Source organism: Erpetoichthys calabaricus, chromosome 8 (assembly GCF_900747795.2).
Source record: "Erpetoichthys calabaricus chromosome 8, fErpCal1.3, whole genome shotgun sequence".
Lineage (NCBI taxonomy): Eukaryota > Metazoa > Chordata > Cladistia > Polypteriformes > Polypteridae > Erpetoichthys > Erpetoichthys calabaricus.
Window position 1 is genome coordinate 22,606,678 of NC_041401.2, and position 17,094 is coordinate 22,623,771.

The 17,094-nt window shown below is 40.2% G+C and overlaps 1 protein-coding gene across 1 annotated transcript in view; it reads left to right on the top strand.

Annotated features, from left to right (window-relative positions):
- Positions 1 to 17,094, top strand: part of lrp2a (low density lipoprotein receptor-related protein 2a) — a 357,969-nt gene that overhangs the window by 198,678 nt on the left and 142,197 nt on the right. The window contains 5 exon segments of the mRNA XM_051930710.1: positions 3,682 to 4,602; positions 7,972 to 8,137; positions 10,156 to 10,314; positions 12,226 to 12,515; positions 13,759 to 13,959. Coding sequence (XP_051786670.1) covers positions 3,682 to 4,602; positions 7,972 to 8,137; positions 10,156 to 10,314; positions 12,226 to 12,515; positions 13,759 to 13,959 — 1,737 coding nt within the window.

Sequence of the window (17,094 nt, forward strand, 5' to 3'; positions counted from 1 at the left end):
AACAACACCCAGTGACCACTAAATACCTAACTGGGGGATGTTATAATATTTAGGAAAAACAATACATATGGTTTGGACTTCTATGTTTTAAGACAACAACAACAAAAGCAGTAACAATTACACAAACAATTAAATATTAAAAAGCGGAGACATAAAAAAAAAAGCCTGGTTCATCTTTTGTGCACTGTCAGCACTGTTAGAGCTCAGGTTGTACTTAACTGCGTCAACTCTGCAGTCGTTACATGGAGAGGTGGACTCATTAATTAAATTGAAAATATGTATAGATTAGGCTTGTAAATTGCAAATAGATGATATGATTATTTATTTAGATGTGTTAAACTGCACATTTTCCTAGAATGTATCAATTATAAATTATAAAACAAGTCTAACTCTCTTACCCTTCAGCCATAATGGATGTAAATGATAGTATGATCAGTTGCCTCTGATTATTGCCTAGTTATATCGTTACGTTATAATATAGACTAATGCAGGTTACAATGTAGGCTACAACAACATACCATTGGGTGAAGAGTGAGTCAGGTACAGTATAAGGAATTGAACGATTCCACTCTGTGTCTGTCATCTGCTCTTTAGTTTCTCGGACATGAGTAGCACCTGCACCGTGCTGTTTCAGGTCAGATATCCCTCAGGGACAGAGCTGACCCACTTACATTCTGTCTCTCACTCAGACGTATATCTCAACAGTCTCTTATGTTTCAAAGGCAAACTTGCATTAGCAGACATCATTGCAGGTAGCATGTTTTGGATTTTCCAGAATAGAACGCAATGTGAGTTTTTTTTTCCCCGTCAATATGTGAACACAGCTGAATGGAATGAAGTGCTTGTCCGTCTTCAATGATAGTGCAACTTGAAAATTAAACTCGTTCTCTCCACTTGTATAACTGATTTCATTTGAATTGTCCCCCTGTTATCCTATGCATCTTGAAGAGCTAGTGTTCATATGAAATTATGTGTCCAAAAATATGGGTCAAATCATGTCCCTTACTCATTCAATATTTCAGTATTTTATGTTCCAGTATGATAAGATTACAGGGAACAAGTGATGACTCTACTGGTGTGTGTTTGTAGCTGACTGGAATCTGTTTTTCTCCATGTTGTATCAAGGACAGTCAAGACAGAGGCATGTAGGGGCGAAACACAACTTTTTATTTTTCTTTCCAGAAACAAAAGCAATAAAAGAACAGGGGCATCACACAAACAGCTTCTCCCCTATGCCCCTTACACCATCCACTGTGTTTCTCTTTGCTTTAATAACCCAATTAACATATTGCATGTAAAACTATTTACAAAATATTTTTCAGATTTTCAGAAACTATTTAAGTATAAGTAGCCTTACACAATAAAAATATTCTGACTTTGTAATCTTATATATTCTTAACAAAAAAATACCTTTCCAGAAACAAGAAAAAAGAACAGGGCATCACTCAAACAGCTTCTCCCCTATGCCTATTAAATAATAAATCAAATCAATTACAAATTATTCTGAACATGACTGTTAATACAAAATAAATAAAATAAGATTTAAAATAATAATATTACCCAAAATATACATATGGTCATAGTGTACACAATGCCAAATTACATTAACACGCTGTTATGTGTGAATTTCCCATTGGGATTAATAAAGTATCTATCTATCTATCTATCTATCTATCTATCTATCTATCTATCTATCTATCTATCTATCTATCTATCTATCTATCTATCTATCTATCTATCTATCTATCTATCTATCTATCTATCTATCTGTTAACCACACTAAAAAAAAAAAATAACCGTTAACTTTTTCTTAATTTTCAAAAGTAAACAACAAAAACTATATGTAAGATATTGGGAAAGATACACATGACTTAATATACACTCAAGCATTTCCAAATAATATACACTTTAAATAAAATAAAATAAAATTTAGAAAAAGCTTGGGGAGAGCTAAAAACACCACCTAACCCTTACAGCATCCACCATGCTTCTGGTGGCTGAATCAAGAAATGCGATGCCTGCATGTTGTGAGGTGTAACATTAATTAACCCCTGTACTATAACATACTGCATGAGCTGTATACTACAGGGAGATTCACCCTGAATATTCTGTTGTAACTCCCATCAAGATGAAGCAATCTGAACCAAAAGAATACACCATATATCGTGACGTATGTGTAATTGATTGCATTACATGCGATGCTGGAAGTGGTTTCTATTTTCTGGCAGACACATTTCGACATGGCGCTCCATGTTCCTGAACGTATTGGCAAGTGTCTCGGAGGGAATAGCAGCAATTTCACGTTGGATGTTTTCCTTCAAATCTTCCACAGTGTGAGGCTTGTTCCGATAGACTTTTCCTTTGAGTATACCCCAAAGGAAGAAGTCTGGTGGCATCAGATCCGGCGACTGTGGTGCCCCTTTGAAATAACCCTGTTGTTGAAGACACATTGCTCCATCTTGCTGAAAGTAACCTACTGTTAACTTACAATCATCCAGTTGATTCTGACATCGCTTAAACGAATTGGTGACCCAATAGGTTTGCACAGTGAAGATGCACTGCTCGATACTGTACACTACCATCCTGATGAGAAGTCAAGTGACTGAGTGAAGGAGTACGAGCGCTACGCACCCAGAAGTTGCAAACAGAGGTTAAACGTCATGATGGCTGCCCAGCGCCTACCTCATCGCTCCGCCACAGAGACATCGCACCTTGTTCGAAGCTCCATATACTGAGGAGCACATTGCATGTTGTTTCATTCAGATTGCTTTATCCTAATGAGAGATATTACAGAATATTTGGGGCCTCTTTCATGTGAATCTCCCTGTACTAACTATTTACAAAAACAATTGATTTTTTGGGAAGTTCATAACTAAAACAAAACAAAGTTACAAATGACAGATTACACTACATTACTACATGTTGATGAAAACTATTATCATGAAATAACACAGGAATCGATTAAGCTTTATTAATAGACTTGGATTCATTTGCCATTGTTTCATTAAGAGTGAAGTGGAGTCAAGTTAGCTGCATTGAATTAAAGTATTAAAGGCTGTGTTAAAATCATTTTTAATGCTTTAATCACACATGTCAACGGCAAATGATCAGCCGCTCTACTTCCTACACGTAATACTTTACATTTATACTTCCTATGTGTAATACTTTACATTTACAGACATTAAATTTCATCTACCACAAATCTGTCCAAGTCCCTCTGTAATGACTCAATAGATTCGAGATTATCCGCCAATCCACCTGTCTTGGTATCATCTGCAAACCTAACCATCCTATTTATAATCCTATCCAAATCATTTATATATATATTAAAACTAGCAGCTGCCCCAGTACTACCCCCTGTTGGACACCACTCTTAACATCAGTCAATTCTGATAAGGTTCCTCACACCATCATTCTCTACGTCTTGTGTTTAAGCCAATTTTGCACCCATCCACACTCTACACTCCGAATCCCACTTCTTTTTGTTTAATGTCCATTCTTTCATGTGGGACCTTAGCAAATACTTTCTAAAAATTGAGTGATTTTTTAATCTGATTTGACATAATTTAATCCAATTAAAATGTAGTTTTACTGACAAAGTAACATGTTCTAAAACTGTGGAAAAAGAAAAAGTACTGGTACTCTAGGACACTGGAGCAAATATGTCATTTTATCTTTCAGGAAATCTTTATTTCACCAATGCCTTCTTTACGGAGACCTACATAGAAGTTGTGCGCCTGAACACTAGCTACCGCCGAGTTCTCTTGAAGACCATGGTGGACATGCCTAGACACATTGCAGTAGACCCCAAGAACAGATACCTCTTCTGGGCGGACTATGGTCAGAATCCCAAGATTGAACGTTCCTTCCTTGATGGCACCAACAGGACTGCGCTTGTATCGTCTGGAATTCTCACACCTAGAGGTGTAGCTGTGGATCATCAAAGTGGGTTTGTTTATTGGGTGGACGACTCCTTAGATATGATAGCCAGAATACGTCCTGAAGGAGGAGAGACAGAGATTGTCAGGTATGGTAGTCGGTATCCAACGCCTTATGGAATTACCATTTTCCAGAATACTATGGTTTGGGTGGACAGAAATTTAAAGAAGGTGTTTCAAGCAAGCAAGGAACCAGGAAACACGGAGCAGCCCTCAGTTATCCGTGACAATATCAATTACCTCAGAGATGTCACAGTTTTTGACAGCCGTGCTCAATCAACCTCACCTCAGGATATTAATAACAACCCTTGTTTGGTAAGAAATGGTGGTTGTTCCCATTTTTGTTTTGCCATTCCAAATACACCAACCAGAAAATGTTTCTGTGCTTTTGGAAATTTGGCTGCCGATGGTAGTAGCTGTGTAGTGTCTCGGGATGATTACTTGATCTACACCACGGAAGCTTCTGTCCGTAGCCTTCGTCTAGACCCAGAAGACCACAACCTTCCCTTCCCAGTAGTCAATGTGCAGCGGACTGCAGTCGCACTGGATTATGACCGCGATGACAACAGGCTCTATTTTACTCAGAGCATGGGAGTCGGGAGGAGCAGGATCAGTTTTTTAACTCTCTCTTCTCCAACTTCTGCTGCCACTGTGATCGCTTCAGGTAAGACCACATGCAAATCTTTATTTGGGATGTTCTAAACTTTTATTCTGGAGTTAAAAAAATGCAGATATATTTATTAAAAAATGTTTTAGCCTAACTTAGGAGTGACCCTGGAACTTCTTCTCTATCATTCATTTATTAGTTGACTTATCTGTAGGTGTTGGTATATCCATCTTTTTATGGTGGTTGGATATCTCTGAAAATAACAGAAGAATGCAGGTAATGCAGCCATTTCAACAGCCTGTGTTTATTCAGAATAATTAGAAAGGCTTTTGATCCGGACAAGAGACAAAGCATAGATGTGTAAGGACGTCGCCAGCCAGTTCCCAGCCATATAGGATTTCAGCTAATAATTTTCTGTAATTTCATTTTCTTCACTGAAGGTATTTTTCCACTTAAATGTAATAATGAAAATGGCTGGATTTAAATCTGGCTGTCTGAGTTGAATTTTCTCATTTTTTCGGTATCTGCTTCTCTCTGTTCTCTGGTATTCCTCTACTTATTCCAAAGGTGTAAGTTAGTTCAACTACTGACTTTACAGTAAAATGTTCCTGTGTGAGTTCACCAGGAGAGGATGGACTGGCACCCCATGCCCAGGTGATTTCTGCCTCATGCCTAATTCTGCTGGGATGGAGACTGGCTTCCCAAGTGCTCACGATTGGATTAATCATTGGGGAATAAAATATATTTGCCAAAAAAGATAGAAATTTTCATCCAAAATCGTTTTGTAAGATGCTGGACCACATGATATTAGAAATGTTTGTATGAGCCATGACAGACTTTACTGGCCCAGTCAAGGAGGTTGCTTCCCATTGATATTCTTCTGATGTTTATATAGTGGGTTCAGAAAGTATTCAGCCCACTTCACTGTCTTTACACTTTATTGTGTTGTAGATTTCATTTGAAATCATTCTACACTCAGTAACCCCTAATACCGAAGTGAAAACATGTCTTCAGAAAGGTTTGCAAATGCATTAAAAATCAAAAAAGCAAGGTCTGTCAACTTATTTAAGCATTTAGATCCTTTGCTGAGGCACCCCAACTTGTAATCAGGTGCATCCATTGCTGGTGCTAGGATATTTTGTGCCCCAGGCCAAGAATTTTAGTGCGACTGTTCAGTAGCTAACCCATGCGGCTGGGTCCCCTCCTTAATGCCTAATTTACCTTAATGGTGCCGCTGGCCCTGGGTAAATCTTATTTGCTTCAATTCTACTTAAGATGTGTGTAGAACGTGATTAGAGCCAACCTGAGGCATAGTGAACTGATACTGGACTTCATTTAAAAAGGCACATGTGTATCTGTGTATTGAAGGTCCCACAGGTGACACTGCATTTTAGAACAAAAACCAAGCCATGAAGTCCAGGGAATTCTCTGAGGACCTCCAAGATCAAATTGTAGTGAGGCATGAATCAGGACAAGGGGATAAAACATTACTAAAGCCTTGGGTGTTTCCTGGAGCACAATGGCCTTAATACTTGGAAGACGTTTGAAACCACCAGAACTCTTCCTACTGGATGTCCATTTGGCAACGCTGAGTAGGAAGTGACCAATGTAAGAAAATAGACAAGACCATGTGAAAGAGTTGGGGATCCACCCTGTACACTTGAAATGAAGGTTATGAAAAAACGTCTTTGAATACAGGAGTCCAAAACAGAACTGATCAGGGAAACAACATGTTGATCAAAATATTCAGAAAAAAGAACTGATGTAATGGCAGAGTGGCATCTTGGGACCAGAAATTACATCATCAGGAGTAGGCAGGTTCTTGGAACTGGAACAGGAATTAGTGTTAGGCTGTCATCCGGGGATCTGAAGTGGTGTTAAGCTAAGGGTTCAGAGGACAGTGCCAACCCCTGGTCCGGCGGGAACATGCACTTATTTGGGCCCATAAACTGTCTCCTAATCACATGTGTGTGACACCAAGTAGCCAAAGGTCATATTAACGAATTCTTCTCCTGAGATGGAAAAGCCTGTTGGAAGGATAACCATCTCAGCATCACTCTATCAATCAGGCGTTTATGGTTGAGTGGCTAACTCCTGCTTTGAGTTTACTAGATTGCATTTAAATGTCTCTGAGAGCAGGAGAACGATTTTCCGGTCTCATGAGACACAAATTGAACTCTTTAGGCAGAACTCCAAGCACTATGTCTGATGAAGACCAAATACTGTTCATCACCTGCCTAATACCATCAATATGGTGAAGCATGGTGGTGGTAGCCACGCGCTATGGGGGTAGGGACAGGGGGACTGGTCAGAATTTAGGGAGGGGTGAATGAAGCCAAATACAGGAAGATCCAAGAAGAAAACCTGCTCCAGAGTTTACATGACCTTATACTGGGATAACGGTTCACCTTTCAGCTTGACATTGACCTGAAGCATACAGCCAAGCCAGCGCTGGAGAGGATTCTGGACAAATCTCTGACTGTTCTTGAGTGGCCCTTAAAACACCATAGGACATCTGTGGAGAGACCTGAAGATGGCAGTTTACAGGAGCTTCCCATCCAATCTAAAGGAGCTTCAGATGTCCTACCAGGAAGAATAGAATAAAGTGATCAAATCCAGATGTGCAAAACTTGCAGAGACTCACCAAGAAGATGTGAAGCTGTAATTGCTGGAAAATGTGCTTAATGAAGGATCTGAATGCTTCTATGAATCAGAGATTTCAGTTTTTGATATTCAAAAAATGTGTAAACTTTTCTGAAAACATGGTTTTAATTTGTCATTATGGGTTATTGAATGTAGATTGATGGACAAGATTGCAAATGTGACCATTTAAAATGAAATCTATGACACAATAAAGTGTGCAAAAAGTGAAGGGGCCTGAAAACCTTCTGTTGACTGGTCATACAGAGAACATTGATGGGATGCTGCTTGAACTATCAGGTGATGGATCGTGTGCTTTTGTGGATAAGGCAATGTAATCATGCTAGCCCACCTAAGATACACAATCAGAATCGTACGCCATGGTATTAAGATGACCTTTCACACTAGCATTATGACTGTACAGTATATTTATACCCAACATTAAATATCCTTGGATTTAATTTCATCATTTAACTAAGAAGCTCATAATTTGGAAGCACCAGCTTTCAATATTTTATGTCCCTTATTTATCTAAGCTTTTTGACGTTGTCTCCCCTGGATTAAGGAGGTCCATAAGCAGTTCCACACTTGCTGTTTGGTAAATGAGTTACTGTCATCTACTCTGATCTGGGTATATAAGCAGCTACAGCTATATGTGTTCTACTTGTGGAGTTCACCAGCCTTACTTATCTCAAATGAGACCAGGGAGTTCCAGAATTAAAATGAGTGGCTAATATTATTTATTTCATTTGTTAATCAATTCTTTCTTCATCAATTCATCTTAAGATTTGGGTTCTCCTGATGGCATTGCTTATGATTGGATCAATAAAAGGATTTATTATAGCGACTACATCAACCAGACTATCAGTTCTATGGCAATTGATGGGACCCAGCGCACTATCATAGCCAGAGTTCCACGACCCAGAGCTATTATGCTGGATCCTTGTAGAGGGTAAGTGCCAGTTGTCATTACAGAAAGATTAATTCATTGTGTTTGATTTTACAAATGCAGGCTTAAGCAGATGTTTATAGTGACAAATGGATGAAATGATGCTGGAGCACAAAAATCAAATAAATTGTATAGGTAGAAATCATAAGGAAGGGAGAGAAGCAAATTAACACTTGGAAGGCACTTCACAGTGTCTCTCCATCCGGGGTATTACATTGTTTTTCGTCTTCAGAATAGGTTGTCACGCTGTGTGATCTGAAACTGCCTGCATGGGTCTAAACAATGTTAACTGGGATGGGGTCAGCTGTTGCGAATGGGCAGGAGATACTGTGGAAACATATGAAAATATGACCAGGAAATGAAATTAGAGACAAGACTCGTATGAAAACTGGCAGAGGTCTAATATAGGAGGACAATAAATAAGTCTGAATGAACAAACCTGCAGAATTATTTCAACTAAAGGGTGAATAGCGTACTCAAGGGCATCAATGGAAATTAACAGGGAGTGCATTAACGACAAAAGCCAAGAAGCACTTCTTCATGCAAAGAGTTGTGGGAATCAGGAACAAAAGTCATGGAGTTGAAGAAGAAACCTGACAACCTTTAACAAGATTCTGGATTAGATATTAGGATAGCTTAGCTATTAACTTTACAAATGGGCTTGATGGACTGAATGGTTTCCTCTCGTTTGTCAGATTTCTTATGTGAACCAGAAATAAGATCCAAAAATCAAAGTTACAAATGTAATACAAGAAAACAAACAAGGAAAAAATTTGGGGACCCATGCTGTATATTGTAACACCAGCACTTCAAAAATAAATGCTAAAGCAGTTTCCTGGTTGGAGTCCAAGATGGGACTGATTGGTAAGGTGGAGGTAAGGTAGAGGCGGGTCCATAAGGGGGCTGGCCAGAAGTGAGGTCAGTAGGAGGGCGTGGTTAGAAAAGGGAAGTAGCAACTGGTCATAGTTTAGCTGGGTTTCTGTTCTGGTGATGTGTAGAAGAGGGAGAAGAGACTTTAGTGCACTTCACCACCCCCTGCCTTCGCGTCTTGCCCTCAGTTAAGCCTTCAGACGGCCAAAACAAAAGTTCTAAGTGTGAGGTCTTCTTGGTAGGGCTTTTTGATTACCTCTAGCAACTAAACCTCTTTGTGAATGAAGACGAGACTACAGCGATGACCCTTTATTCCTTCTCACCGAAGCACTCATCCAGTCGAGTGTTTCCCACTGTGTCACATCACCATTTCTTTTACAGTAATAACACCTTTTAAGCATTTGGGCAGGGTCAGCCCATGATTCATTTATTTTGATGCAAAGTAGTTTTGACAGGCGTGATGGTGCTGCATGTGTTAGCTGGCTTGTTGGTTTTCATAGAGCCTGTGCTATTCACTGTAACAGCAATCACATCATTACATGGGCCAGATGATAGTGGATACCCACTCAGACAAGGGTGCCTTAGAGCCTTTACCATTACCCTAGAGTGCAGAGGAGAGGCGTTTTAATGCCGCACATTATCTCACAGTCTCAGTTGCGGAGCACAACCAAATATCTCAAATGCGGGTGACAGAGTCTCGACACGTCAGGACGGAGGTAGGCTTCTCTACCAGCCAATGAAATTCTGCAGCATTGTGATTGCACATGCATGAGGTTGATTAGCATGCTCCATATATGAATGTTTCAGGGCCGTGTCTGGGCTACGCTCACGACTGCATGTTTACAAGGTGATTGTGGGTCATAAATGACATGTGTGTTCACCAGGTTTTATAAATCTGATTTTTTTGGCAAATACATTTTCCTGCTTTTATAGCCTATGCATATTTTCACTTTTGAATCCACGTAAAGTTTTTTAAATGAGGCCCCTGCTCCTTCTCTTTCTCTTCCAATTCTTGTTTATCCAGTATTTACTGAACCTATAGAGACATTTTCTGCAGGAGTTCATAAAAGAGATGTTTTTTACATTTTTATTTACAATTGCATTCAAGTAGAACTGTGAAAAAATAATGCTCTGTGTACTCTTTCTTTCAGGTACATGTATTGGACAGATTGGGGCACCAGTGCCAAGATTGAGCGTGCCACTCTGGGAGGGAATTTCCGAACTGAAATTGTGAACACCAGCCTTGTTTGGCCAAATGGATTGACTCTTGATATCGAGGAAGAGAGGCTCTACTGGGCAGACGCTAACTTGTAAGGAGTGTTCAGTGACTTTCATTGTTAGAAGCACTGGTACCTGATGTAGCTTTCATAAAAGTAAAGAAAGCTTAAAGAATTAAAATAAAAAAACAGATAGATAGATAGATAGATAGATAGATAGATAGATAGATAGATAGATAGATAGATAGATAGATAGATAGATAGATAGATAGATAGATAGATAGATAGATAGATAGATAGATAGATAGATAGATAGATAGATAGATAGATAGATAATGTGGGCCTCTGGTATTTCAGATCAACCACCAGTAAATGTAAACCAGCTAATCTCTAAACAAGGATTCTTTATTTGGGTTGCAGGTGTTTTCTGTTGATGTCGACGGCTCCCGCGTCCAGGTGGTTTTAAATGTATCAGTTGACTATCCTGTAAACCTAGTAGTGGACTGGATAAATAATAACTGAGTGACACTGATTGCTGAAAGTTTATTTGTCCCTGGGGGGAAATTTTGCTTTTTTACAGAAGCTCTTTAAATAAATAAGTAAATAAATAGATATATACACACATACTATGGTCTGAACACACACCAGAATGACTAAAAGCAAGAAAATTAAAAAGAAAGAAAACATCTGACCTGGCCATCACACTCACAAATAGGCATTATGTCCAGAATCTCAGTTAATTTGACATCAAAATAAATGCTTTTTTATGCTTTGACCTGTAATTACTCCTAACCACCTAGGAGACTGTCAAAGCAGCAATAAAGTGACATAACATTCTCAAGCCCACATAACCAACAACATCTGGAGCAAAGCTCAGAAACCTGTTTCGTAGAGGACACCAATCCTTCCCATAGCTAGCAGTAAAAATTTATCTCAAAATATATTTACGTGAACCAGCTGTGCTACCCATCTAAGATGAGTTGAAATCTAAATAATCAACATAGACCTCAATGATGACTTTTGCAGTGCACCATCTACTGGAATGTATTTAGTAATGCATGTAGCAATAAAGGGCAGCACAGTTGCGCAGCGGGTAGTGCTGCTGCCTTGCAGTTAGGAGACCCGGGTTCGCTTCCTGGGTCTTCCCTGCGTGGAGTTTGCATGTTCTCCCCATGTTTGTGTGGATTTCCTCCGGGTACTCCGGTTTCCTCCCACAGTCCAAAGACATGCAGGTTAGGTGCATTGGCGATTCTAAAATTGTGCTTAGTGTGTGTGTGCGTGCCCAGCGGTGGGCTGGTGCCCTGCCCAGGGTTTGTTTCCTGCCTTGCGCCCTGTGTTGGCTAGGATTGGCTCCAGCAGACCCCCGTGACCCTGTACTTAGGATATAGCGGGTTGGATAATGGATGGATGGATGTAGTAATAAAATACATTGCATTTTTCATTCCAACAGATGGCACATCACAAACATTTGTAGTCATAAAATATAATTAATACAAATTTTTGTGATGCAACATCTGTTGGAATAACAAATTAAGTACATACAGTATATCTATAATATATGTCATTTGGTATGGGAATCATAAAAGCAGTGTTAATGTTTGTGTTGCACCAATTGTTGGAATTACAAATGCATTGCAGTTTATTATGACAAAGGTTTGTGATGGACCATCGAGACAACAAACAGTTGGTCACACAGATACACATACACACAGACACTTGTCCTTTTATTAGGGTGGAAAAACCACAAATACAGAAACGATTTCAGGTGGCTGGCCACATGGGTGGTAACTTTTGTTGCCTCTTGCCAACGTATCAAAGGATCATATCTGGTGAACGACCTTTACTATTTAAATACACTAGCAATGACCCTTTATCAGAATGATCAGGCCTCATATTGGCACATTCAGTGTTCCACAACACTAAGCATCTCTGTAAGGAGAACAGTTCATGGATAGAGTAGCACATCATCAAGATTCAATTCATGTAAGTCATTCTTTGTTACAGGCAGAAGATTGAGCGCTGCTCCCTAACTGGGTCAAACCGTGAAGTCATTGTCAGTACAGCCATCTATCCCTTTGCAATGACCATATATGACGAACACATTTACTGGACAGACTGGAGCCGAAGGAGCATCTACAGAGCCAACAAACATGACGGATCAGACCAGATCATCATGGTGCAAAACATTCCTCATCGACCAATGGACATTCACGTCTTGTCAGCCAGCAAACAGAATCAGTGTATTAACCCATGTGACCAGTTTAATGGAGGCTGTAGTCATATTTGTGCTCCAGGTAGGTGTGTTACCAAGTAAGGTTCAGTTTTGGATTTGAGGGGAACCTTGGAGGTGGAGAGTTCATGGAGTAAGTTTTGAATGAGCCTCCTCTGTGATAAGCAGAATTCTGATGCCTACCTGTGGGGCCAACCTGCTGCTGTTTAGTGTACTGGAGGCAGAACACTTTTGGGCCATCTTCTTCATTCATTGGGATTCCTGCTCTGGGAAACTAACTCACAGGAACCCTCTCCCCTTGTTTGCCAATTCCATACCATAACTACATTGTTAAACTTTTGCCAGCCTGGTGTCGTGAATCAAGTAAATGGGTTATAATTGTTTAATCCTTCTTAGTAGCAGCACAACTCTTGTTGCTCATGTTGGTTTGGGGTGCACACATGCCAGCTTGTGCCAGTGTTAATGGACGATTGCCAAGCCAAGTCTGGAGGTACTGGTAGAGCATAAAAGGGAGTGGATTAGTGCTGAAAAGATACAGAGAAGGAAAGAATGAAATGGAAATAAGGCGGTCCGTAGTTTGAGAGACGTAAACTGAGAAGGATGAATTGGGCAGCGCTGTACTGCTGATTACTTTCTAAAGAGCAGGACTGGAGGAGCTCCAAGAGGTGGATGTTCTCTCATCTTCTGACAAAAGGATGAGAGAGAGGCCACGGGAGCCTTGGATGGAAAGGGTCCTGATAGCATCTGAGAGAGGGCATGGCACCCTGGAAGTTGTGGTGACCGAAGGAAGTGTCACTTAAGGGTCTGCGTGTTCCGGTTGTGATGGCAGTGGGCTGCATCCAGTGAGAGCTCATTGGTCCTGATGGGGAATGAGAAAGAGCGCGAGAGAAGAAATGTAGTGATTTTACCTTTACAATTTGGATTTTAACATATTTGTTGGATTTGGATTTTAAACACTTTGAGACACATTCCTGGCTTTTGTGACACAGTTTTATGGATTTATTTTGTTTATTGAATTATGTATTGCACTACTTTGCACATTTTTGAGTAACAACAACGACAACAACATTTATTTGTATAGCACATAAATAAATACATTTTAATTGCCAAGTAAGTCTCATGCTTGCTTATTCCCTCACACTGGCTCATCTTCGGTCATGACTATTGATGACCTGAGAGGTGGGCAGTGCCCAGGACTTGGGCACACCTAGTACAATGGAAATTCTTGCATTAACACTGTAAATTGTAATGCAGTATTGGTCGTCATGTACTTAGCAGAAATTTTCATTAAATGGTGTTACCCACAGGGCCTCATGGAGCAGAGTGCCAATGTCCAACGGAGGGCCGCTGGTATCTGGCTGATAACAAACACTGCATTCATGACAACGGCACAAGATGCCAACCAGATCAGTTCACCTGCATGAATGGACGTTGTATCCGTGCTCAATGGAAATGTGACACTGATAATGACTGCGGCGATGGAAGTGATGAGCTGGAAAGAGTCTGCGGTAAGATCTTTGATCTTTGCTTGGTTAAATTCTGTACATTTCTAACGTTTTGGATTAATGATCATGTCAGATGAAGGCACTTTGTGCTCTGTGGTCTTAATGAAGTGTCCTTCCTTGTAAGACCCCTGATTATTCTGTTTTGCTTCATAGCTCTTGTTTAATGAAGTATTTTTGATGTAATATTTTAGGTTACCTTTATATTTAAAATCTTCTTGTCAACTTATGATACTGAAGCACAGTACAAATTAAATATTTCTGCAAGTGAAGCTGAGACAGGCTTGGTATGGCCTGTGTCAAGGTGAAAAATATAAGGTGTCTTAAGGGTCTCCCCTGAAAATCTGAAAGTTAACATCAGGTTGTCCCTAAAAATTTGAATACATATTACGGTGTAAGTTCCCACCACTGAGTTTGTAAGAAAGTATTGCAGTACCATGCAGAGAGCTCTTCACTCTCAGGACTGGAAGGCAGATGTCTCCGAGCCCCACATGCTGGAAGTGGCTAGCAGCCCACCAACACTGAATGGAAGTGCATTCTCAAAATCAAAGGAACTCAAGAAAGAGCATAGAGACCTTCCTAGGAAATTAATAAATCAGAGGTCCATGCAAGTGTTAATCTGTAGCAAATTCCTCTTCTTTCGGCTGCTCTGATTTTGGGGTCGCCACAGTGGATCATCTGTCTCATTCTATCCCTGTCTTTTACATTATTTTCTGCCTTCATGTCATCCCTCACCACATCCATCAACATCCTCTTTGGCCTTCCTCTTTTTCTCTTGTCTGGCCGTTCCATCCTCAGCATTCTTTCCCTAATGTACCCCTCATCTCTGCTCTGCATGTGCGCAAACCATCTCAATCTAACCTCACTCACATTGTCACCAAACTATTGTTCGTGTGTTGTCCCTCTAATATACTTATTTCTAATCCTATCTGCCCTCGTTACTTGGAGCAATAATTATAGCATCTTTAACTCTGCCACTTCTAACTCTGCCTCCTGTCTTCACCGTCTCCAAACTATACAGCATAGCTGGTCTCACTACCATTTTGTAGAGCTTCCTTTTCACTCTTGAAGGTACTCTTCTATCACAAATGCCTCTTGCCACTCTTCTCCATCCAGTGCACCCTGCCTGCACTCTCTTCTTCACCTCTCTGTCATATTTTATGTTGGTTTGGATTGTTGAACCCTGGTATTTTAATTTGTCTACCTTCACCACCTCTGCTTCTTGCAGTCACACCCTTCTGCCACCTTCCTTATCATTTACGCACATATACTCCATCTTACTCCTACTGACTTTCATTCCCTTTCCTTCCAATGCGTACCTCCACCTCTTCTGATTTGCCTCAACCTCCCGTCTAATCTCACTGCAGATCACAATGTCATCCGCGAACATTACATCCATGGAGACTCCTGTCTGACCTCATCTGTCAACCTGTTCATTGCAAACAGGAAAGGGCTTAGAGCTGATCCTTGATATGATCCCACTCACCTTGAACCAGGCTGTCATTCCAACCACACACTTCACCAAAGTCCCACTGTCCTGATACATGTCCTGTACCACCATCATGTACTTTTCTGCTACACCTACCTTCCTCATACAGTACCATAAATCCTCTCTTGGCACCATGTCCTACTTTTTCGATAACCCCACAAACTTGCAATGCAATTCCTTCTGACCTTCTCTGTACTTCTCCATCAACACTTTTAAAACAAACATCACATCACATCTGTAGTACTCTTTTCTGGCCTGAAACCATTTTGCTGCTCACAGATCGCCACCTCCCCATTTCAGCCTAACATCCATCACTCTTTCCCATATCTCCATGGTGTGGATGATCAACTTTATACTCCTGTAGTTACTGCAGCTCTGCACATCTCCCTTATTCTTGAAAATTAGTGCCAATGTACTTGTTCTCCACTTCTCAGGTATCTTCTCACTTTTCAAGATTTTGTTAAACAATCTAGATAGAAACCCAACTGCCATCTGCCCTAAACATCTCTGTGCCTCCACTGGTACAGTATATTGTCTGGGTCAACTGCTTTGCCACTTTTCATCCTCTTCATAGCTTTCCTCACTTCAGCTTTGAGGATCCCTGGAACTTCGTGATTTACTCTCTCCATTTCATCCAACCTACACTCTCTCACATTTTATATATTCATAAGTTCTTCAACGTACACCTTCCACCTTTTCAACACACTCTCCCCGCTTGCCAGTAGCTTTCCATCTGTATCCTTTATCACCCTTACCATGTATTACCCTTACTTTAGCATGTCCTTCCCTGCTAAGTCCATCTGCCTGGCCAATCGGTGCAATTGCTTTTCTACTTCCTTTGTGTCCAGCTTTTCATATTCCTCCACATAATCTGTAGTAAATAATGCAGTAGATAGATAGATAGATAGATAGATAGATAGATAGATAGATAGATAGATAGATAGATAGATAGATAGATAGATAGATAGATAGATAGATAGATAGATAGATAGATAGATAGATAGATAGATAGATAGATAGATAGATAGATAGATACTTTATTAATCCCAAGGGAGAGAAAAGCCAAGCAAAATGACACCTTTTATTGGCTAACTAAAAAGATTACAATATGCAAGCTTTCGAGGCAACTCAGGCCCCTTCTTCAGGCAAGATGTAATCCCAAGGGGAAATTCATACTCCAGCAGCAGCAGCATATTGATAAAAAACAATATTAAATTGAAGAGTGATAAAAATGCAGGTATAACAGACAGTAACTTTGTATAATGTTAACGTTTATCCCCCCGAGTGGCATTGAAGAGTCGCATAGTGTGGGGGAGGAACGATCTCCTCAGTCTGTCAGTGGAGCAGGACGGTGATAGCAGTCTATCACTGAAGCTGCTCCTCTGTCTGGACAGTCTGCTGTCACAGTGCTGTATGTTTTGATCCAATTTAGGATTCTGTATTCTGCAGATTCTATTTAGAAGATTTTTGTTTTGTTTTGATTTATTTTGAGAAAGTTTTAGTGTTTATTTCCCATCTCGTTCTTTGCTTTACGTGATGCAATAAGGAGCCATCATGTGACCACGATTACGGTTACATCACAGGTCATGATGCTGTTAGTATGACAGTGGTTTCAATATGTCTCATCTCATGGTAGGATAAAAAACAATAAA